This window comes from Balaenoptera musculus, chromosome 1, assembly GCF_009873245.2.
Source record: "Balaenoptera musculus isolate JJ_BM4_2016_0621 chromosome 1, mBalMus1.pri.v3, whole genome shotgun sequence".
Lineage (NCBI taxonomy): Eukaryota > Metazoa > Chordata > Mammalia > Artiodactyla > Balaenopteridae > Balaenoptera > Balaenoptera musculus.
The window spans coordinates 10,291,186-10,316,004 of record NC_045785.1 but is presented as its reverse complement, the minus strand read 5'-3'; the positions used below and the strand labels follow the sequence as shown (position 1 = coordinate 10,316,004).

Here is a 24,819-nt window from a genome sequence, read left to right as displayed (position 1 = left end):
ATGGGAAAGCTCTTTTAAATGACAAAATTCTATAAGGACACTAAGATTTAATTATTACAAACACTCCATCTTTTAAAGTTGTCTTAGGCCAAAGAAGTTAAGCTCCAGGGAGCTGCTGGGCCTGAGAGTCTCAGAAGCCCTATGGGGCATCTGCCCTGATGACAGGATTTCTAGAACTTGATGTCTGGTGCCCCTCCAAGGATGCCAGCGAGAAGAGGTGGCTGCCTTGATGGAAAGCCTTGTGGGAGCTCAGGGGGCTCTTTGCTACCCAAGGCGTCTAGACCAGTCTGTCCTGGGAGGCCTGGGCGTGCCTGGCCGGCAGGACATCCCAGACGCGGGGCTGGCACAGCTCCACGAAAGACACACTTGCTATGCGCCTGAACCGGGTGTGAGTCAGCGGGTGACAAGGCTGACCAAAGGGCAGGGGCGCCGTGGGCTGTGGGCCTGGAGGCCTCTTCCTCGAGGGTGCAGGGGATTGGATACAGAGGCTGCCCCTGTACCTTCTCCCCATCCCTGCCCCGAGATCCCCAAAGCCCTCACCCTGAATCCCAGCTGAGCTCAAACAGGTTGTCATGTGGCCATGGCTGGGACAGTTCACCCTTTTTTTAACAGAGCGGGAGACAGAGGCGGCCTGTAGATGCTAAATGACTTGGCCCCGGGTCGCCTGATTCCACCCTGGGCTGCTCGGGGCCTCACCAGGATCTTGCAGTCCTTTCGGTTTGGAAACCGTTCACTTGCAGAGGCCTCTCAAACAGGCTCCCTCCCTGCAGGGGACAGACAGCGCCCAGCCAGACACTCCTGGGGAACCCACTGACTCACAGCCAGGCGGTGGCAGGCGTGGAATGAAACCCCTCCTAATTTTCCTTCCTCGTTACCAGCATTTCCCAAACCGGGTTTGGTGGAAGGTTTGCCCAGATGTTGCATGGGTCGTCCTCATTACCAAGCGCGTCACAGCAGCTAGCGTTTCCGTGCTGACCACACGTGGAGCACGGTGCCCACTGCCTGACGTGGAATAACCAACGGCGTCTCCACAAGACCTCTGTGAGATGGGTACCGCTGCAGGGGACGCACGAGGAACAAAGGCACAGAGGTTCGGCAGCTTGCGCAACAACACACAGCTGGCAAGAAGCAGAGGGGGGTGGAAGCCAGAGCCATTTATTTACTCCAGAGCACGGGCTCACGCAGTGAGACATGTCTCTGCAGGATTTCTGAGAGTTTCATGTGCCCACAGGCAGTGTAAATTCCCAGGAAGAAGGACACAGGCTGTCATTTACCCCATTTATCTGATAACTATGTATTGACCGACTGCTCTGTGCCAGGTACCGTGGGGCACAGTGGCGTGCCGAGCAGACGTGATCTCTGAAGGCACAATGACAATTCTGCAAGGGGATTGCGTGGGCTACGCTGAGCCTCAGGGGGTACCCTTTAAGCACTCAAAAAACATTTTTTTTTTAATTTAGTCTTTTTGGACAGAAAATTTCTAAGATCAGCCATAAGAAGCAACGCGTCCTGAATCTGATTTAGCATTCTCTTTGGGAGCCAGATTTCCAACTCTGCACACGTACACGTGGCGTCATGTGCCGACAGGGAGAGGTGTCCTCCGGCCTGTTAAGGTGGGTCAGCCTTCTTGCCCACATGCTAAACAAGACCGGGCATTCCCGTGATTATCAGTAGTGATCATCAAGCACCTGTTATACACCTGACCCCGTGCTAGGCACTGGGGATATAGCAGTAAAGCAAACAGATCTGGTCTCTAGAACACTGGGGCGTGTATTCTAGAAGGGGAAGGTAGTTACTTGCATAATACATAATACAAAATTCCAAAGTGTGATTAGCAGGAAGGAAGAAAAACAGGCTACCAGAGCTCAGAACAAGGGACTTGACCGCAGAAACACCGTGTAAACAGTGTGTGTGTGTGTGTGTGTGTGTGTGTGTGTCTTCGTGTTCTGTGGAACGTATGGAACACATTTTGGTTTTGGCTTCACTTTACCATGTTGTCCTTTGCTTTACTTCATTTGGGGGTGGGAGGGACGGGAAGGAAAAGAAAGCACAGAACGTGTAACTTACTTTACCCCCAGAAAGAAAAGAGACAGGATTTCTAGAAGGGGTCATTTCTGTCTCTGAAGGCCACTCCTCGGGGATGGAGAGGGCATTGTTAACCACCTATCCTCACCCCCAAATCTCTCCCGCCCTCTTTGTTGTGCCTGAGTCTCAAGGCAAGTTATACACAAGGGGATTTGGGGAGTTTGCAAATGGGAACAGGACTGGGGTAAGAGTTCATCGATTCTCTTCCTCAGGCCTTTTTCTGAACCGTGAACAACAGATCGGGTTACACGGGGTCTCGTACTTGTTACAGGAAGCTGGTCGGAGAGTTTGTGAGCATTTGAGGACCAGCCTTGCATTTTCACGGGGTCTCCTTGGCTTGCTGCAGATGGTTTTTCAGGTGGAAACAGCCCACCACCTGGAGGAGTGGCAGCAAAGTCGGGGATGATTGTGGTGTGTCTACCTGGATAAGTCAAGGGGGCCATTTCCAGCAGTGCTGCAGGCCCCAAAACATTCTATGATGGTGAAGAGGAAAGCTACTTAGAAGTGCAAAGCACAGAGTGCCTACTCAAGTCCAGGGGAGGAGCCTTCAGCCCACGAAGGTCCCCTCCATCCGATGTCACAGCTGTCCCATTCACACCTCAGCCCAGGACACTGCCAGGGCTCTTCCAAATCTCTCCAGCCTCTCACACTAGAGCTCCCCCAGCCTCAATTCTTGGGCTGCTTCTCTTTAGCTGTACTCACTCCCTTGGGGAGGCCAACCTCATGGTGTTCAGTATCATGTGCACTCTGAAGACTCCCACGTTTACATTTCCACCTGGGTCCCTTCCTCTGAAACTCAAACCTGTGTATTCAGCTACCCTCCCCATGAGTGTCTAATGGCAGCTCCAACTTAACACACCCCAAACTGAATTTCCAGCACACACGTACCCCACAAACTGGCTCCATCACCTCGTCACTGAATGGCAACTCCATCCATCTGGGTGAGGAGGAGGCAGAAACATGTCATCATCCTTGATTTCTCTCTTTCATCCAATCCTCAGCAAATCTTGTGGCTCTACCCTCAAAAGACATCCAGAATTCCACTGCTACTCGCCAACCCCACTGCTACACTCCAGTCCAACTACCATCATGTCTCACCTGGGTTACTGTGTTCACCTCCTAGTCTGTATTTCTATTCTTGGGCCCGTTCAGCCTATTCTTAACACAGCAGCCAGACTGATTCTTTTAAAAGGCAAGTCATACCATATTATTCCTCCCCTCAAAACCCTGCAATGAATCGCACTCACTCAGGATAAAAGCAAAGTCTTCCCAAGGGCTGCAAGAGCCAATATAAATTGGCCCCTCGTTACCTCCCTGACCTCATCTCCTAGTCCTCGCCCCGGCCTGGCTCCCCTGAGCACACCAGGGATGCTTCCACCTCAGGACCTTTGCACTTGCCATTCCCTCTAAGTGTTTTCATCCCCTGTGTCCACAGGGTTGCTTCCCCTCTCCCTCCCCCACCACCCTCATTTCTCTCTCTCTCTCTCTCTATATATATAGTCCCTTTACAGTCAGGCTACATTTACATGGTAGCCCCCATTTTCACGTTCGTAGTCTCTACTCCCCCTTCCCTGTTTTACTTCTCTCCACAGCATTCACCATCTGACATTCTATATAGTTAGTTACTTGCTTGTTCATTGTCAGTCTCCCCCCACTAGGATGTGAGTTCCATGAGGGTGGGGAATTGTGTCGGTTTTGCTCACTGTTACACCCTCCCGAACAGTGCCTGGCACGTGACGGCAGGCGCTGGTCCCAAGTTGAGTGTATGAATGAATAAATGAATGAAGGAAGGGTCAAGATCTACAGTCTTTCTTGACTAAATCACACCCAGAATGCATCATCTAGTTATTGTTTTCCACTTATTGTTTCAAGTGGGGCACGAACTTAAGAAATTTTTAAGAGCAATTTAAGTGCAACATGTTTCTATGTCTTTATGTGAATTTTTCTTTGTTTCTCACCCACACCTAACTGGACGGCAGTTTTTAAGCAAAATACTATGAGCCTTTCTACGCATTCAACTTGTTTTTCATAAACAACTCTGTTCATATTTCATCGGTTTGGATATTCAATTAACTCATACACGTACAATAATAAATACTGGCATATTTGTTATTCTGCTTATTATAAACATAGTTACGTTAATATTATTATTAAATGTTATCAAAATAGTGTCATAAACAGGTTTGGGAACAAATACAACTGACTGTTGGCTGCATTTAACTTGACTGCAGGGCACCAAGGGCATGGGTATTCCCTGTGTCACTGGGGGGGTGAGGGGCATCCATGAACATGGCAGGTTGGTTAATCAACTGAGCCTCGACTGTATTTCATTTTATCCACAGTGGGTATTCTAACAACAGTTCAGAAAGATTTCTGGTACCACCCCACCCTCCCAGGCCCTGTCCTCTGCAAAATGCTCTCACGCCAATTATTCCTTAGGCCATGGTGAACACGCGGACTTGACGGTTGGGTGAATGTGTAAATGGGAGACCTCTGTGTTTCCTTCGTCAAATGCTTGTGTGCAGCCCTTTGACTCCGTCGTTGGCTGGATCCCATTACGCAGCAGCTCTGACTCACGGGCGCGATGGAGAAACCGCCCAGGTGAGTGAGATGCGCCATGAGTCCGGTTTGGGCAACAGCCGTGTTCGGCACAGCCCAGTCAAGTGCGTGTGGCATCGTGAAATCAATCAGCGTTTAGGCTCTACGAGGGAGGCGTTCCTCATTTTGAGCAAAAATAAGAAAACACGGAAGGGAAGCCATCCACGGCCATGTATTTGGGAGGCTCTACGAGAGCGGACTCCTTGGTAGATGTCAGGAAGTAAAGCTGGAGACAGAGGGAGGACGGCCCTATTTTCAGAGCCAAAAGCTGGGGGAAAGGATTTTAAAATGTGAAGGAGTATTTGGATTGTCCTACCTCAAGAAGTTCAGGATGCTGGGTTATAATCGCAGACAGGCTGTGTGTGCACGGGTGTAGACTGGGGCAGGGGGCGGGAGGTGTGGAGATATAATTTCACCAATACCTTTGGTTAACGAGCTGTAGCGCGCAATTCCCTTCTGGTCTCTATTGGTTTACTGACGGGCTTTCACTACACATTCTTAACCTTGAGGACCATGCCCCCAGGCAGCAACCCTTAAAGACCAATTGTAATTAACTATCCACCAAATAACCGAGTTTTTCTTTCAACCTGATTTTAATTGATCATTTACTTATCCAAATTGATGCTCTCTATTCAGCTGCTAACAATTAATTGCCCCCCAAATACACATTTTAAGCCCTAAAGTCATAAGGTGGGGTCAGATCAGAGGTCACTGAAGTGGAGTGGTAGCTTTGGCTCCATTATTCCCGGAGGTTTCTTCCTTTCTTTTTATTCCACAGATACTAAGTACCTACTGTGTGCTGGGTGCTGCAGTACGTGCTGGGGTAGAGTGAACGCACACCAACAGGGCACTGTGCGATACCAGGCGTGTCCTAGTGAATGACCTACGGTCATATATTCCCCTCAAAAAGATGCACAAAGAGCAACAATGGACAAGGCAGGGAATCCTCAAGTCCACCTTGGCTGTGACACTCAGAAGTGACCCTAACTCTTGAGCGACGCTGGGTCATCTGTCACAGCATGGTTATATACAAGCGAAGTGTTCTGAGAATTGAAAAATGTTATGAATATATGAAAGAGATTGTTAATAAGCAAAGGAAAATAATTTAAAATGAAGATCGGAAGCAAATAAAAATGATGGTATGTGGTGACACCATGTCATTTTTTTACCCCCTTTATAAGAACCATAAGGGGACTCTGAAGTCTGGGTAAGACTCATTGGAGAAGCTGATAAAAATGAAGATTTCAAAGACCCACTCCCAGAGGTGATGGTTTAGTAGGTCTGAAATTCTTAAGAAGCCTCCCAGGTGGTGTTTTGATGCAGGTGGTCCACTAACATCCTGGTGAGATAATCCAAACTAGGGTCCCTTCACACACCTGGGAACACAGACAGGAAATGCACTTCCTCAGGCTGAAATTAACAATACCTACTAGACCAGCAAACTACTCTCCCCTCTAAGCACCTGCCCAACATGATTCAGGACATCACCTTAATACAACACCTGCTGCTGGCTGGCACCAATGGGCTGTATCTGTAATTTTTTAGTTTTAAGGACGTAAAAACATATCGGAGTCTACATGTCAATTGTAGTATCTGACACCAATTTATTTAGGTGCATCAAGAGTCGGCTCCTGCGTGAAGGCAAAGTTAACGTAGACTTCTTCTCACCAGACTCACTCGTAAAATTCGTTCAAAGGAGCCTAAATGTGAATGAAGAAGATAGGAGGATAAAACACCTATAAGCCTATGCATTGGCTCTAAGAGAAATTCTAAAAAACTTCTGGAGGAATACTGCGAATGAAAGAGGAAAATCCAATCCACGAGCAGGTCCAGCAGCCTGGGAGGCAAGTACTGGGATGGAACCAACCTCCAGGCATTTCTTTACAGATTCAACCACTTTCGAGCACTTGGCACCGAATAAAATATTTATCCCAAATACAGATTACAGGGCAGAGGTATCGGGGAAAGCGAAGCAGACTATTCTGTTTCAGAATTAAGGTGCCTCCCCGGGCGACAAACCTTTGCTGAGGAAGTAACCGTGTGCATCATCACCCAAACTTTCCTTTTATTCTCTCCACACGTAGAACATGTGCTTTGGGAGCTTAAAAGCAAGCGAGCAGTCTATACACGTGTGTTACACTGAACTCGCCCCTCTCTGCAGTGCACTTTGCTTACAAGGGAGGTCCCTGGGTATTCTCAGGCCCTAGCGCTTCTTTACTTATGTATCGTATCAATAGGACCCCTCCCTGGCTTCCTAGCTCACAGACGATTATCAGAAGCCTAGCAGAAGGCTGCCAGGGAGTACAGACAGTATCCATAAATAATAGATGAAAAAGGAGATGGTGAGAAGCACATCCTTCTCCAAAACTACTTAAGCCACATCTCAAGCTTCTGGATCCTGTATGCCTGAACTCCGAGGGTGTCACTTCGCCACAACAAAGTATGAAATCGACGGTCACCTTGAGCCTTCCAGGAAAGGTGAAATTATGTCCCGTGTACCTTTTAAAAGGGAAGTAGCAGATACGTTAGACCTCAGACAGCAAACGCCTGTGCAACACAGCCATTGCCCTTCCTGCGTCCAAGGCGGACACCGGGCACTCGGCCCGGCCTGTATCCCCAGAGGGGACCCCGCCTGGGAATCCAGCTCACAGCAGCCCCAGGCAGCTGCTCCCCTTGCACAAATGGAAACCGACTTGCCAACCAACCATGGCTTGGAAAGACTATGAAAACAGAAAAAAAAAAAAAAAAAAAGAACAAAAAAGTTCACACCAGGGAACAAGGTTTAATGCTCTGGATGAGTCAGTATCTGGATCTGCTCCCTTCCTAACGAAGCTGGTAGGTGAGATGGCTCGTCACACTGGCCTGGCTGAAACCATTCAGTGTGGTCTCCCAAGAACACACAAATTGGACTCGACCAGGAAGGACCAAGACCTGTGTTCACCTCCAGCATACGTTTTAATTCCTTCGGATCAGCTGGGCTTCCCCGGGCAGCTACATACTAACAGGCCACGTCTCCCCGCTTCTTAAAGGTGGTGAAGCAGGCACAAACTCACTCCCCGATCGGTGGGTGAGGGGCAGAAGAGACTCCCAATTCAGAAACTGAGCCAGGCTGCTGGACTTGTTTCCGGGCTCCCCTTTTACTAGCTATGACCTCAAGCAAATTCCTTAACCTCTGTGCTGCACTTTCCCCATCTGTAAAATGGGAGAACATAAAAGTATTGTATTTCATAGCGCTGTTGCAATGATTAAATGGGGCAGTATGTGTAAAGCCCTGAAAACAGTGGCTAGTAAGAGCTTTAAAACATCCGTGACCATTCTTATATTATTATTTCAATGAACCGGGGTCCCTTGTTTAAGTGGTCATGGTTTCACAGAGCTAAGGAAGTGTCTTCTTCTGAACCTAGCTTAAAAAATTTACATTTTGACTTTGAAATTCAAAACCAAGAGAAATAAAGTTATATGGAAAGACGACAGAATAAGAATTAATCATCTCTTTTTCTTGTTGTGATTTGAAAAATGATTTCCTGTTTTGTGGCTCATTCTCCTTATCTGATGGGAAAAAGGGAGCGCTATGGTCAGCATATGAATAGCACAGGCCTGGCTGAAACACAGCAAAGGGCCCTGTGGGTCACTGGCAGCAGAACCAGGGCTTGGGGACGCTCGAGCTCCTCCTCTCTGGGCGGAGGCAAGAGACGATGAAGGAAGGTTCCGGCCACCGTGATCTGTGCGACCACAAAATCTCATACGTGGCAAAAGTCAGCTCTGAGCAGCCGACGTAACTGTGAATCAGACTCACACTGAGACTCAAGAGGACGCCTCTCCATAGTCACAGCAGCACATACCAGGGCAGGCACATCTGCAGTCTTCACAACCGTCCTTCCTCCTGGTCAGATAGGTTGTTATTGTCATTTACAGAAAGGAAAGCCGGGGCTCAGAAAGGTTAAGTAACTTGCCCCATATTACAAAGCTAATAAGTGGTAAAGCCAGGATTCAAATATTTTATTCAGCAAGTTATTTACTGAGTGGCTACTACGCGGCAGGCACTGTGGGAGACGTTGGAAATGCAGCAGTGAACAAAATGAAGTTCCCGCCCAGGGAGAACTTTCATTCTAGGAGGGGGGACATTTAATAAACCTCCCTGACAAGTCGAGAACAGAACGTACAGATGAGTGAAGTCCCTCCAAGAACAGGAGAGCAGAGTGAGGAGATGCAGAGTGACGAACAAGGGCAGTTCTTCAGATCGGATGGTCGGGATAGATGGGTGATCAGCTGCTCCGGGTGTAGGGTCAATCAGTGCCCTTACCTACATCCCAATGCCTGAAATGAAGTCACAGCAAAACCCTGAGGGGCTCCCAGGAGGCCAGGCACCCTCAGGTGCCCCAGGCTTGTTCACTTTGCCTGGGCCCAGACAGAGGGCTAAGACCATCCTGGAAGCCTTTGGGAGTGTTTCTAAGATTCTGAAAAAAGTTCTATCCTCCCCAAAGACAGTAACCACCATTCTCTGAAACTAACATAAACTGAGGTTTATCATTTTCCACGAAGGAATCTTTTTTTTTCCTTCTGGGCCTCTGAACGCATGAGCAGTTTCTTCTGCAGCCTCTTCCTGAAGTTCCTCAGCGATCATCACCGTCCACGTTCTGGCTCTTTCCACCGAGGACGGTTACTACACCCTATCGGTTTCCTCAGCAGGGCCTCCCCGGCGCTATTGCTGTGAAACTCGAGCCCCGGTCACTAGACAGTGGTCACTGATCGTCCCCACCGACCGCCACCAGAGTCATCAGCTCCTGAGTCCTCACTGGGAACACACGTCCCCTCCTCTAGCCCGACCGCTCCCATAACCAGGAGCCTGGGGCTCAGCCAGCAGCGCGCCCCACCTCAGTGACAAACGGAACCCAGAGAATTAAAACTGAGGTGGCTGGGAGTTCAAGGCCAGTGTTTATTCCCAGTATGCTACCCAACCTCTCTACAGCAGAACCCTGTAGTGGGTGATGACATCAGCACTGATCACCTGGGGGACACGGTCACTACGTCAGACCCAAGGGCAAGGTGAATTAGGTTGTTTCACATGGCAGCAAAGAGCATGGCTCTGGAGTCAGATGGCCGTGTTTGGGGTCCCCATTTACAGCTGTGGGACATAATGCAGGTGCCGTGGCCTCTTTCAGACTCGGTCAATTTGTCTGTACGTGGGGACAACTGCTCTCCCTCAAGCGGTGGGAGGGCCTCCGAGGAGTTAGTGCCCAGCGGGCAGGGACAGCCAAGGGCAGCCTCGGCTCCTCCGCAGTGGCCAGCTGCACCCCAGGGTCCTCTGAAAACCCTCGTACACAGGACAGAGTCCATCAGATCTACAGACCAACACCTTCATGACCCAGACTGATCATTAAAGATGTTTTCTGAATGGCTGACCGACTGAATCACTACAGGAGAATGCGCCTGAATTCACAGGTCCAATAACAGCTTGGAAATAGAAGCCATCTGAAAATGTGCCTAAACTCGAGCTGGGTTGGCAAGGATTGGATGTGATTATAAAAAGCAAGTGAGAAGAGAATGTTACTGCAAGGAAAATTAAATCCATATGAGTTTTAAATAACTTCATTCCAACAGAGAGTATTAAAATGTTGTATTTTTGGCAAGTATTAAATACTAAAACAAATGCAATTTTAAATTGAAATTCTACTTTAACTTAAAAAATTAAAACTGCCACAATTGTATCCTAAGGCCTAAATCCCCTTCTATTATTAACTTACCTGTGAAACAAATTGTAGTTCTTTTAAAAAATGTTTTCTACTTAAAATTTATATCTAGATTTCATGCTAAGACTCAGCAGTTATCCAAGCAGAGCTCTGTATTATGCAGTAGGCTCCTATCTAAACACTGATGTGGAAATGTTCTCAGCTTAAGTACGTTCTGATTCAGGACATAAACTGATACTTTAAAATCTACCTGTAGCTTTCTGTCATGACTGAAATAACACCCCACTGAGTAACTCGGGGAGCGCCTATCAAGGAATTTTCAAAACCGTCCGTTGTCTGGCTTCCTGCTGTGGATTATAAGCTGGACACGGGAAGGCACACTTAGGCACAAACTTCTCCCATTAAAGGCTTATGTTCTCTGATCCACCCACCTGAATTGCTCGTTTTCTGTAAGAGACAGTGGAAAAGGAATCCAGCTGGTCCAAGTGAGGCAGAAAACAGAAGCTCATACAAATCCTATCACCCCAATGGTTCGGCAAGTTTATACTCTAGTAAGTGTATCCAAGCCCCTTTTAATGGCTCATGACTGAATGTAACTTTTGCAACGGCTAATAATTTAACGCAGCATCACGATGCTTTTTCCAATTATTATTCTTCATCCAGAAAGTAAATAAAACCTACACGCACCCTCCAGGCTCTAATCCTATACTTTAAAAGTAACTTACTTTTGGCAGAAACTTAACCTTTCATTCTGCACGCAACAGACCATGTGCTGAGGTGGCAGGGCAAGCCCCGACAGACTTTGGTTTTGGCCTAACAGGTCAAGGTTCTTAAGTCACATCTGAGGATCCTCCTGGTGACCAACACTTCCAGAATCAAAGCATATTATTATCATGTGCTTGATTTCTATTAAACAGAGTTTTGTTGACTAATCAGACCGATCTACAAAGCCAGTTGAACCTGAAAGGTCTATGATGGAGGTAGAAGCATGTCCCACAGTTAAAACAGTGAACTAGATGTGAATGTTCCCAGGCAGCTCCATACTAATCAACAGTCCTGCTGCACCAGGAAGAAGCCTTACCGAGAAGGGATGATTCTACTTGTTCACCAATGCCGGGAAAGCCCTCACCAGAGAAGATATCAAGGTCTGTATCCTACATCTAGAGAAAATGAAGTTTTCAAAAAAGAAACTACAAAAATGATCAATAGGATGGTACAGCTTGGAGGCAGTTCAAATCCCAGCCTTCCACTTGAGAACCATGTGACCTCTGCACAAAAATCGTTTCCCCCTGGGTCTGTTTCCCCATCTGTAAACGATACCGGCCTCGGGGTTATCGTCAAGTTTGAAAAACGCTTTGCACAGTACCTCGCACACAGAAAGCACCTGAAAGCTATGTCAGATTCACCCCAGAGCTTAACAGATCGTTTCCAACGCCTCTTGGAGAAGCAGCAGCACGAGGGAGGGCGGTGGGAGAACCGAAGGGCCCGGTGTGGCCTGGGCGGGGTGGCGCAGGGGTACAGGTGGGCCCTTGGGCGGTACCAAACAGGACTCCAGGCATTTGCCTGAAGGGATCGGCCAATGGGCAGCTTCACATTTTCCCTACATCACACCCACTCGAACCTCAAGTTCTGTTCCTCTCAACTTTTTTTTTTTTTGATATTTTAGTCTATAAAGAATTTCAATGGTAATATGGACGTCATCCTTCTCACCAACCTGGATTTTTTTTTTTTTTTTAATCCTACAGCAGGGTGACTGTAAATGTCGAGGCACTTGAGGCTCAAATGAGAACACTCAAGTACTTAAGCAATTAAGAGCTACACACATGCGTTATGATTTATCCCACATAAATTCTGAAGTTCTTCAGTGTGCAATGAAATTACCTGGGGTGGGCGTGGGGATACTTTAGGTATCCAAAAAAATGACAGCAATGGCAAACCGCTTTCCTTAACCATCGGCCTGGTTTTTGGACTACTTTAAATGTGGCCTTTATATCCGAGTTAACCTTTTCCTCACCCACCTGTACTTAAAGGATATAAGTCAATCGATTCAAAGTGAGGCCTGATATCAAATCAAAATCGACAGAAATAAAATATCGAATGCATTGAGATATAATTTTAGAAGAGTCGCATTAACGTAAGTATTAAAAGTCAGCAGTTATCTAGATATCTGCCCTCAAATATTAAGGTAGACGCATCTTCTTGACCACCCAGCCTTGGGAGAACTGTGACACAGTGAGGGAGGTTTTGGATACGAAGTGTTTAAAAAAAAAAAAAAAAAGAAATACACCACGCAAATATAAGCTTCACAAAGGCTGGGACTTTGGTCCACTGATGTAACTTAATTACCTCAGCAGGTGCTCGATAAATTAATGTGATTTTGTAAAACATTTTGCTAGAAAGTACCTGCAACATCCAAACGAAAATAGCCAGCCTAGAGACACGGACAGATCTTTCAAAATACTGGCTGCAGGGACACAAGGCTTTAGTTATTAGCTTTTTAAATTTTTCAAAGTGTTTAACTCCATGAAGAGTAAAGCAACCAAACTGGGGCAGCTCATTCTTGTCGAGAGGGAGCTGACCACCTGCTTGGGGACTCCTCAGCTGAGTATGTGGGTGCTGCCACGTCCAGGCGCTGCTGTAAGAACGGGTGACACAACAGACCTCACGCTGCTCTTTCAGACCCGAGGAAATGTCAGCGTCCACAGCCTGGGAAGAAGGCTTCTGGCTAGAAGGAAAACTCGGGACCACCTCGTCCATCCCCCACTTCAGGCAGACCAGGAACTACCAACCTTGAGGCAAAATACGTGCCCAAGGCTAAGCCACCGAAGCAGGGACGGAGAAGGAGCTTGTCAGAGCCCTGGAGGAAGAGGTGGGCGAGGTGGACACCCACTCCCTGTTCCCAGAGCAGCGCTCTTTCCAGCTCACAGCGTCCAGCTCCTCCCCGGGTGCTGTGCGTGCTCAGCGCCCAGTTTCCAGAACATTTACACCGCTAACGCTGAAGGCCGCTCCGTACCTCTCTCTGCCTCTTCCTCCCATACACCTGCCCCCAGCCCTTCTGGGGCTTCCTAAGGTAGGACTCCGTAAGCCACAAGTGTGAACATCTCGCTGAGGGAGGCCGACCGCACCTTCAGCTTCAACACCGTTCCCTGGGCAGGAAGGACACGGGCGGAGAAAAAAAAAATGAGGACAAGTGCTCCCACGTAGGACTTTATGAAACTGCTTGTCTCAGCCATTTTTAATCTTTAAAAAACAAACAAACAAACAAACAAACAAACAGCAATTCCATATCAACCTAATACAAATGTTACAACTTCTTTGTTTCATTCTTCGGGGGATCCGTAAATATAAAAATCTCCAGACTAGAGTGAACTGTTCGCCAAGCACAGAGGACACTGACACCCCACGCAGGAAATTATTTCACTCTTACCAAAGTAAGTTCTCCATGCACTTCTCAGCACCACCGTCCAACTGCACGTCTACTCTCTAGGTGGTATGGAAACGATGTGAATTCACAAATATTCAATCAATGCCAAACAGGAACAAGTGGGAAGAGGTCGGCCGTGGGGCTCGACAACTGCACTTTAGAGATGCAGCCTGTGAGCACCCCTCCCACACGCACCTTCATTTTCCCCCTTAACTGCTCCCAATGACGTACAAAATACAGTCCTTTCACAGCTTTTAGAAAGTTTTTTATTGGTTACAATGATGATATAAAATGCATCATTTGAATTCCCCCGTCAGTAAGTGCTTGCTAGCAACAGCATAAGAAAACTTTCTGTACATCCGACAAGCTCAAATGATTTATTTCATGCTGGAAGGGGAAAAATAGCAAACACCACTCTTAACTTGTCTGTCTATAATTAACCTCTCTCTCTCTCTCAAGGCTACGTTGGTTAAAATCAACGGACAACCCCTTTTGTATGTCAATTTGTAAATTTTAATGTTTTCATTAGAATAGTCTTTTATATCACTCTCCAACAAGAAACAATAAAATTACTAACAGCAAACTTCAATACAAGAACACTCTCCAGATTAACAACTCAAACAAAATGTAAAATGTAAATCACATATAATACAATTGAAGCGTCCAAAACAATTTAAATAATTTTAAATATTTTATTTTTAAACTGCTACAAACGCTTTATACAATATTTCAACAAAAAGTCCCCATAACAGAAATGTAACAAAATGGGAATGATAGTGAAAGGGTTAAAGTGGCACAAATTCACCAAACAAGTATTAAACTACAAATTTTAAGAGGTAGATTACTTTTAAAGTTGAGAACAACAACAACAAAAAAAACAACACGAATAAAACTTAGCCATTTTCCACCAACTCTGCCATTAATTAGAGGGAAGGCATATTATAATGCATGGAGAAACGATACTTGTATACTCAGAAATAGGCCAATTCCTTGGGTTTTTTAAATCTCTATTAGAGACTGACGTGTGAAACCTGATAAGTAAATTCACTTACACTTAGGTGTAGACATACATCTATACAGGCCTGTGATGTATCCTGGGCACTGATATATTGCTACCATCTCCGATAATACAACAGTTATAAATTAGTGCCAGATAATAATCTGAGAGGATAATGTCCATTTGGATATATAAACATGACACTGGAAGAGGCATAAAAAAGAGTCCATATCCAATCTGGTTTCCTCTCCATTATGCTGGCAATCGGCTTGTGATAAAAAACAACAAACAAACAAACAACAACAAAAAAAAAACAGGCTAAGAAAGAAGCTAAATGCCTCTGTCTACAATTCATTTAAAGGAAAGGCATCAAGAGCTGGTGTGACCAAAACATTATAAAACGAGTGCATCAGAATCCGTCATCCCTGAAATCTACAACAAACTACTGATAAAACAGAGAACTTGCTTTGCAAGATTAGGTTCAACTCATGCCTTTCTCTGCTCTGTGCCAAAAGCCAGGGCCACGCTCAGGTCTGAGTTATCAGTCCCAGGTCTGAGTTACCAGTCCCGTGACGAGGAGCCAGGTCAGCTGGCCCGTCCTATAGCGCCCTCCTCTGTGCATCTCAATCACCTGTGAGCCCAGCACGTGTGTTGGGCGTCAGCGAAGAAGCGGACGCCTGACTCTAACCAGGGCAACAAGAAGCCCGCTGGCAATCAGCTGTGTGTTAGGGTTTCTGAGTCAGCTTCAACTGGTCTTGCAAGCTTGGTAGATTTCATATCCTTTGCCGTAGTGCTTATCCTAAGTTGAGCATGCATTATCTTTATTTAGTCAATTAAGGTGTGTTTTGTTTGGGGGGCTTTTCTACAGGAAGTTCCTAGAAAATAAGAAAACTGAAGATAAATGACAACATAACACAACCTTATTATGAACTGACCATGTTAAAGAAAAGGTGGGAAGACCATGGGACAAATGTTAAGACAGCAACAGGATGGCTCGGAAGGTGTGGGGGAACGTGGGTGTCCCACGCGCAAGAGACATGCTGGGAGGGACACAGACAGTCTCCTTGGAGTGATGTGGCCCAGATGGTATGTGAGAAATCAGCACCATTTTGTTTTTTTAACCCATTTCACGGTAAATGGAAAAGCTTGGTCTGGAATTTCGTTTTGCTTCTCCATCACTTATTTACGTGTCCTTAACTGGCTGCAATGGGAACATAGTATTAAACAACAACAACAACAAAAGCTGCTCTAAAAGCAGCACTGAAGAATGTAAAAATGCCTTGGGATTTACAAAGATCAAAGATGGGTAAGAAGGGAGTAGAAAATGTACCTCTTTCCTTATCTTTCTGTCTTACAGTCCGTGGAAATGAGCCCTCAGCACCAGCTCTAAATGCAGTCCCACCGACAAGCCACAGGTGGGCTCCAACCCGACCCGCGGAAGGTGAGCCCGACACAGCGTTCGCTGGATTAAGAGCTGTAACAGGAGAATCTAGTCGGTGTTATGTCTCTGTGGCTTTGTCCTAAGAAAAGGATTTGGAGCACATGCCTTTTTCACACCCGGATTGGCACAATGGCTTGTGCTACAGGAAATGACCAAATGGCAAATTCTGCTGAGCTCTCAGCGCAGAATGGAAAACTGACGTCGTTCTCACGGCTGACTGCAAGTGTATACTTGAAAATCTGTGGAATCCTAAACTGGCATTTGAATGTAAAGCGTCTGAGCGCTGAGGACTAGCCCTTAATCACAGTTATGATGAAACACACAGGAAAAGGGTGTGCTGCCAGGTCCGGGGTAAGTCCTCGAACATGCAGTGGAGCAAGGACAGCGAAATCACTGAAAACCAGAGTGAAAGTGGATATTTCCAAACCTGTGCTATGAAATCACCCCTGAATAAAATTTACAAATAGAAATATACTGAAAAGGGAAGAAGACTAGTTAAAACAACTCCTTGCCAGTGTAGTACAACAAACATGGAAAAGGACGAAGCCTCCACTAAGAGCCCTGGGCTGACACCGACGGACCATCACATCCCCAGGCCTGCGCCTAGGATCCCGGCTTTATACCAAATTCACTACAAGGTACTAAGACGACCACAGCTCTCTGAAGAATCGCCCACTCTTCTGCCCAGATGATCAAAATATGATGCCCCCTGAACGCTCATTTTGTAATTCCCAAAAATACTTCCCAAGTTTATGGTCATGGAAGCCTGCTGCTACCATCTACAGTCAGAATAATACCCGTGTCTTCTTAACTGATTGTTCCTTGTTTCCTTTTAGGCCAAATTTCATTCCAGCAATGTTAACTTTCAAACAAAGCAAAACAATTAAAACTAACTGGGGCAAAGAATAGAGACACAATTTTATTAGGCACTTCAGTCCTTTGCAGTCTTAAGGGTTCTTCAAAAGCACTGGATGAACTTCACTCAGAGAGTTTCCCTTTATAGTACATTACTTTTTTCTTACCAACTTTACCCTTGAACTGTATAAATGGGATCCAGTACAAAATAAGTGATTCTTTCAGATACTATTGGAAACAAAGGAGAATACACATATACATTCTAAAGCATCAACCACCTGGGAAATGTTTTTTAGTACAGTCCGTGAAAATGACGGCATGTTCTGGGTTCTTTAACCTTGAAAAGGACAGTTCAAGAATGTCCTGTTGTTGTGGAACTTCCCGAACACAGACTGAGTACAAGGAGGTACACAGTGAGGCTGCTACAGGCAGGAAGTCTGGACAGCTGATAAACAGGTGTTTACTTTCACCAGGACTAACTAAGCTCCAAGACGCTGCATACACGTTATGTCAGTAAGATCTACCGTAACTGGTTATTTAGTATTTTTATGAAGTAGCTTTAAAAAAAATCTGATCCTTTATTCCTACAGTCAATCATTCCAATCAACCCTTGGCTAATGATTCTTCTCTCCATCTTCAGCCACGACTTATGGCGCACCAGCACCAAGAACTCTGCCTCGTCGAATGTGCAGTGATACCAGCATCTCTGAGCCCTTGTGACCTTTCCAAACGGCAGTCACCTCCCAGTTAACTCTGATTCTGTTTGCTTAAAACACCAAAGAATTTTCAGACACTGGAAGTTACAGCCAAGAGCCTAGAGTCCTGCAGCTCGCTCTGAAAGGACCGGATTTTACAATACTTTGCAGAAATTCTAGCTGATGATGAATATCTTCACCTGAGATGAACCTGTAGGCATTATTCAGGAAACCACAGGAATACCAAGAGTGCACTCCACTCATGTTTGAACTAACTTAGACAGTCTGAGAAGTCAATGGAACAAACTTAACTCCTGCCCTATGTTTTTACCTGTCGCTAAGAACAGTTCTTAATATAGGAAGAACACAGGATGAACAGTGAAATCACCTCAGACCTAAGGTGGGCTCTGGCATCACGCTGGGGCAACAAAGGCACTGACAAGTGGGCTGACCTGCCCTCCGTCCCCACCCGCACCGGAAAGAACCACGGCCTGGCCTCAGCAGGCACTCTCTCCGCCTCCCGCCCCTGGGAATCTGCTGTTTATCACCCGATGCCTGAGAACAGGAGCGAGCGGGAGGACATACGGCATTTTAAAAGGAATAGGGTGCTGTGTTTCGATTTATTTTAACCAAGAGGCAAGTTGTTAAAATTAAAACACAATAAAAGAAAGCATGACTAGTAAAAAGCAGTCTCAGTTGCTAGAACTGCACTTAAGTCACAGAAATATTAAACCAGGTTGTAACGTGGTTTTAATGAACTCCGTGATCCATCTTAACGTAAGAAGTAAGCTATGATCAGGAAATAATACAAGTGACACTGGGATACCATCCAAGATATAAAGGAAGTTTGAGAGCATTTCACCTTTTCATAGCAGGGTGCTTCGGGGAGCTTTTCATGGCTTCAAATCCAATTCATAACTGGCCCTATTAAAGAAACTGTACCACTTTGTGAGTCCTACGCCTGAAATAAAAGCTGTATATCCATCTCTACAACAGCCAAAGCACTGACCCTCCTTCACGCCGGCCTACACCTTAAGCAACAGCTATTTCCTTTAAATGCTTATGTCAAAATCGTGCAGGCAAAAGGAAAAGAAGCCATGGGCAAAGACAGTGTTTTCTTCCAACCGTCTTCCCCCCTCGCTCCCGAGCTCTGAACGCCTCCGGCCCTGGAGCCTCGCTTACCTGAAGTCCTTCAGCTCCGGCTTGCCACTGCCGTCCTCCCGCCTGCTCTCACTCGGGTCGGCAGCAGCTGCCAGCTGCAGGCTTCGGGTGATTGGCCCCCCACTTCGTTCTCTCGATTTTACACTGAACCTGTCCGTCCGTTTCCTACTGGCCGAGGCCGATCTGCTCTGCAGGACGGCTCTGCTTTTCTGTGCCCTCACGTGCAGGCTCCGACACGTCTTGCCCGAGAGCTGAGCTGCATGATTCTTGGCTGCAGCTTTGGGCTTCCTGCTCTCGTTGTGAGTCATTTTGGCCATTCGTATCGGGCTTGAGTTCCTTAAGGAGGAGCTTGGTTTTTTGGACTTAACCGAAGCTGCAAATTTAACATTCTGCTTGGACCTGAAGGACGAGGAGGGCGGTGGGACCTGTGCAGGGCCCGAGCTGCGAGCTCTGGTCTTGCCCAAAGGCGCCTGCACGCTCTGCATTTTGATCTCTGCATCCGCTGTCCGTCTGCGGTGGCTGCTGCTGTTGGTTTTGTCACTACCTGCAGGTGACGCGTGTCCTCCTTTCTTGGATGGATGGGAAACTTTTTTTTTGGGAGGAGAAAGAGGTTTCTTGGGGCAGCTGAAAGCGGCGTGCTTGTTCAGGCTCCCGATGTACGTGAACTCCCTGTTGCAGTACGGGCAGATGTGCGAGGACGACTCAGGAGCGTTTTTTAGGTCGGCTTTCTGCTTTGCAGATTTGTTTTTTTGAAGGATGGCTTTCTGGACAAGCTGGTTTTTTTTCTTCAACGCATTTAACTTGAGCTTATTGGAGGACATTTTGCTGAGCTCAACGCTGAAGTTCAGTCTTTTGGGCTGTCCCATGCGTCTGAAGGCATTCTTCCCAGAGTTGTCCAAAACCACCACACCGTTTCTGGGCTGCACAGTCTGTTTCAGTGGGACTGGATTTTTCTTCGGGGTATACCTCTTCTTGTCACTAGCGGAAGCACATGCCAGGATGTGTCTGTGCAGCTCAGGCATGTTGTCCACACCTTTCCCACACTTGGTGCAGCGAATGGCGGTAGTAAACGTCTGTGGGATATTGTGTGTAGTGAAATTTGTGGCCGTCACACCAATGCCCAGGGGGTTGCGGTGATGGTACTGAAATGGAGGAGGTTTAAAGCTTGGGTAATGTTGATTGAGACCCAATCGAACATCGGGATCTTTCGTCTTTATTCCAGAAGCCATTATTTTTATGGTCGTGTAAAGCTCTTCTGAGGAATCGTTCAGCTCCTCTTCTTCTTTAGACGTTTCTAAAGGATCTTCTGGCAAACTCTGCATATGCTCTACGTGGGCCTTGCTGGGATCCGTAAAGTTCTGGGGTCTCAGGGTGCCACTTTCAAACTCATGGTGTGTGCACACTTTATCGGGGTGGAGATCTCGCTGGTGCTGCTGCAGATTGCACAAAAACGCAAATTCTTTTTTACAAACCGAACACACAAAGATATTCCCAACTCCATGAAGCAAAAAGCGATGTTCTGACAAATCAGTTTTAGCCTTAAAGAGCTGCACACAAAATTCACATTTGAAGGGCCATTCCTCGGCATGAATGGATAAATGTTTGGTTAGATCTTTAATGGAAAGAAAAGGTGATTCACAGACGTTGCAGACAAAATTTTTGTTGAATGTCTCCTGAACGATATCCCGCGCAGTGGCAGACTGGGATTCTTCCCTCGCTTTCAGACCTTCATTCTCTAATTCCTCCTGTTTAAAAGATATCATGGGGAGACAGGCTTCCAGATTATCCCCAGAGGAAACCACAGACGATACTGCTGAGAGAGGAGGTGGCGAAGGAGAAGAGGAGGAGGATGAAGAAGAGAATGAAGGCGAAGAAGATGAGGAGGAAGATGAAGAGAGTGTCGGAGGCCCCGGTGAAGCAGCAGACATAAGGGGCTCCACGGAAGGAATGGGAGATGGCGAGGGAGACACCGTTGGGGAAAGAATTGGAAGTGGGGACTGTGCGGTGGCATTCGAGAGTGGAGAGGGACACGGATGAGGGGATGCCCCGGAAGCGGGGGCTGGAAGAGGTACAGTAGGAAGCAGTGGAGGGGGTGGGGTGGCAACAGTTAACACAGGAGGACAGGGTTGGGGGGAAGAGGGATTGGTTGGGGTCAAGAGAGGCGGCAGCTGCCCGGAAGAAAGGGAAGATGTCTGCAGGGCAGGTGACGAAGGAGAAGACTCGCCAGGAGGGGCAGGTAAGCTAGAGTCGGGACCAAGGTCAGGGTCCGGCTGAGGACCTCGGGGTTTACAAGGACTGGGGCTCCTGGTCACATCTGGAGCATTTTCTACAGGTAAGTCGACGCCATTGTATTCATTGAGAAGGACCTTCTGTAGCATGCAGGTGGTTGGTTTCTTTTTCTTTACAGCACTGCAGGCTGGCTGCACCAAATGATTTTCTTTGAATTCCTTGCCTTCAGAGTCACTACTAGGCTTTTTATGCACACTGAGATCTAACACAGATTCCCACTGGACTGGAGCCTTGCCCGTACCCTCAGCCTTCTGTTTTACCCCACTGGATAAATCCAGTGGCTGTTGGTTGCATACATTGCTAAAAGTAGAACTAGCTGCCCACTCTTTAGATACTTTATATTCATCAAAGCCTGGAGGGCTCCCAGTTTCTCTCTCATCTCTCCCAGACAAACTCCATGCTGGTGAGTTGCTATGACTTTCTAATTTGGGCTTTTTGGAACTTAGAACTGCCTCAGTCCACATGGCTTTCCCATCGCCTGGCTTTCCGAAGTCTCGAAGGGCAGGACTGTGTTGTGGAGAGCTGGGGGGAGAGCTGGTCCGCCTCTTAAATCTGCTCGAGGTCACAGGCAGCATCGACGCAGGAGTGGACACACAGACGGGACCTAATTTAGGTATTTCAGTGGCTGAAATCCCTGCAGGAGGAGTCAGTTTATCCTGGGTTTGAAGAAGTTGTTTGAGCTTTGATGACAAATACACATTTTTCTCTTTGTGGAACGATACGGCCTCCGTGGTTGATATGCTGAGAGGCAGACTCAAGGAACACGAAGGCGCTGCGGGCTCAGACTCGGTCTCAGCTTTAATTCTGGGCAACACAGGAGGACTGGCAGTCCTCCGTTTCTTGGGCTCGCTGTGTGTGCTGCTGGAAGGCTCTTTAGGAAGATCATCTGTTACAGGGACCTGTGTGGTCTTTATATTTTGAGTTATTTCCACTGTAACCGGAGCGAGCAGACAGTTGATACCATACAAGTCTGCCGAACTGGATTCCATCTCAATAACGTCACAGTTACTGGTGCTGCAGCTGGTCTGAATTTTCCCATCAATATAGTAATTTAAATTTTCAGAGATATTGCTAGAAATATCCATGATGTACACGTCGTCTGCCTCCCCCTCCTCCTCTGGCTCTGTGCTGGGTACGTAGACGCTCTGGGCAGGCGCGGCCTGCTCTGCTGGGGGCTGCTGCTCTTCGAGGAGACCCCCTTTCCGCCGCACACCTTTGGGAATCAGGTGACGCTCGTGAACCCTGCGCTGATGCCGCCTCATGTTAGTGTGAGTTCCAAAAACCTTTTTACAGTATTGGCACGGATGAAGCTCTTTCACGTCTCCGTTCTCTTCTGCAACAGAAGAATTCACTGTGTCTTGGGAAGCCTTCTCTGAATTCAAGGTCAGGGAGTCTTGCCCAAGACCGGGGGGCTGCGCGTCATCCTTCGGAGGAGCGGCGTCCCCGGGCGCCTGGCCATCGGCTGGGGCCTCCGGCGGCCGGAGTGTCAGGCTGGGCTTCCGCTTCAGCCCCGCCTCGTGGCGCCGCTCGTGCCGCCGCCTGTTGATCTGCGTGCCGAACGCCTTCCCGCAGTACTTGCACTTGAAGGCGTGGTTTACCGTGGATATGTGGATGTGCATGTGCCGTTCCAGCCCCTGTTTGGTCGTGAACTTCCTCTCGCAATGCTGACACGGAAACAGAAACGTTTCAAACACGTCACCATTGGCCTCTTCTTTAGCTTTGGGAATTCTGATAGCAGGTGCTACCTCTGGAGAGTCTTCAAGAGTGTCCTTCGGAACAGTTTTTGGTTCTTCTAATAAATCCTCTGGCTTCTCGTCACATCGTATCTCCGGCTCTTTCGTGGAGCTTTCATCTGGCACGTCAGCTGCTTCCTCCTCCTCTTCGTCCAACTCCTCCTCCTCCTCCTCCTCCTCCCCCTCCTCCTCCTCCTCCTCTTCCTCCTCCATGTCGTTCGCCTCACTACGTGCTGCTTCCAGCTCCGCGGCTGGTCCCGCCTGGGGGTCCTGGGCAGGGGGCGGGAGGGCGAGCTCCGGAGGCACATCCTGACTCACCACCTCCTGAAGGGCGGCCGTCTGCTCGGCGGCGGAAGCGGAAGGCTTCTCGTCTGCGTCTCTGGGGCCTGGAAAGCACAGGGAGGCAGAAGCACGGAAGTGAGGGCACACACCAGCCACTTGTGATCAGTTTCCATTATTCACGTTATTTCTCTTACCCCCTAAATGTGTAAGGGAGGTCGTAACAAAACACAGCTCTACTTTCTCGGTTATAAAGTTGTACTGCATAAAATTCCATTTCACTCATTCAACAAATGTTTACAGAGCACCTGCTCTGTACCAGGCAGCTCAGTGGGCAGTGAGGATACAATGTGAACAATAAATGCCTAAAGGAGCTTAGGTTCTTTTGTGTTTCGTCGCATACATATAAACACATTTTTGTTTACAGAAACTGTAGTGCTTAAAACTGTGTTGGAGTAGTTGATACTGAAATTCAAGATACGATGGTCATGAATTCCAATTTTTCATGATTCCAAAGGGAAACAAGAAAATTGCTAAACATATTACCAGGTTAGATTCTTACTGGTCTGTCTTGAATGCAATGATTCTCTCCCTCCTTCCTGACTAAAACTATATACTGAGAGCTAGAACATTTTCCAAAATCATGCGATCATAATTTTTCATGTAAAAGGAACTTCGGAGCTCACTTCTTCCAAGGCTGATTAAATTATGGAGGACTCAGGAGTACCTCAGAGAAGGAAAAAGAAATCTGAAGTCACTTCTGAGTCTCTACGCCCAGGAGGAATCCAGCCCAGCCCAACGTGAGGTGACTGGTGCACAGGTGGACTCGCCAGCATGGTGACAGGCGAGCAGAGACCTAAAGAAAATGAGTCATGCAAACATCTGGGGGACGGAAGCCCTCTGGACAGAGGAAACAGTAAATGCATAAGCTCTGAGTCAAGAGCACGTTAGATGTGGTCAAGGAACGGCCAGGAAGTCGTAGAGGCCGTAGGGCGAGGAGGGGCGGCCCATACGGGGGGAGAAAGGAGAGCAGGAGATGAGATCAGCTCATGCAGAGACTTGCAGGCTGTTGGCCTTTACTTTGAGTAAAACAGGGAGCTACCGGAAAGTTCTAACAGAGAAATATATGATCGACTGAAATACAAGAGAATCACTCCAGGTGCTACGAGGAAGACAGAAAACTGTAGGTGGACAAGGGTGGAGGCAACCCCACTATATCTTCCAGGAGAAGAGACGAGAGTGGCTTGGGGAGGTCGTAGGAAGTGGTCAGACTCTGGATTCTTTTGGAGATGAAGCTGACAAGATGTGCTTGTTGACTGACTACGGTGGGTGGTGGTGGAGGAGGAAGGGTCAAGGAGGATTCCACAGCAACTGCCGTTACCCTGCTCACTAAACTGTATTAGACGGAGAGAAAAGCAAGTCTGGTCTGTGTGCGTTTGTGTGTGTTGGGGGGAAACTAGAGTTTACTCTGGATGTGCTGAAGTTTGAGGTACCTCATAAATATCCAAGTAAAGATATTAAGTAGTTATATATGACTCACGGTCGAAAAGAGGCTAAGCCTAGAAATGGCTA

At 47.3% G+C, this 24,819-nt stretch overlaps 1 protein-coding gene across 7 annotated transcripts in view; it reads right to left on the bottom strand.

Annotated features, from left to right (window-relative positions):
- Positions 1 to 24,819, bottom strand: part of PRDM2 (PR/SET domain 2) — a 119,184-nt gene that overhangs the window by 16,621 nt on the left and 77,744 nt on the right. For all 7 annotated transcript variants that reach the window (XM_036841975.1, XM_036841631.1, XM_036841717.1 and 4 more), the window contains one exon: positions 18,968 to 23,354. In XM_036841975.1, coding sequence (XP_036697870.1) covers positions 18,968 to 23,354 — 4,387 coding nt within the window. The remainder of the gene's footprint in view (positions 1 to 18,967; positions 23,355 to 24,819) is intronic.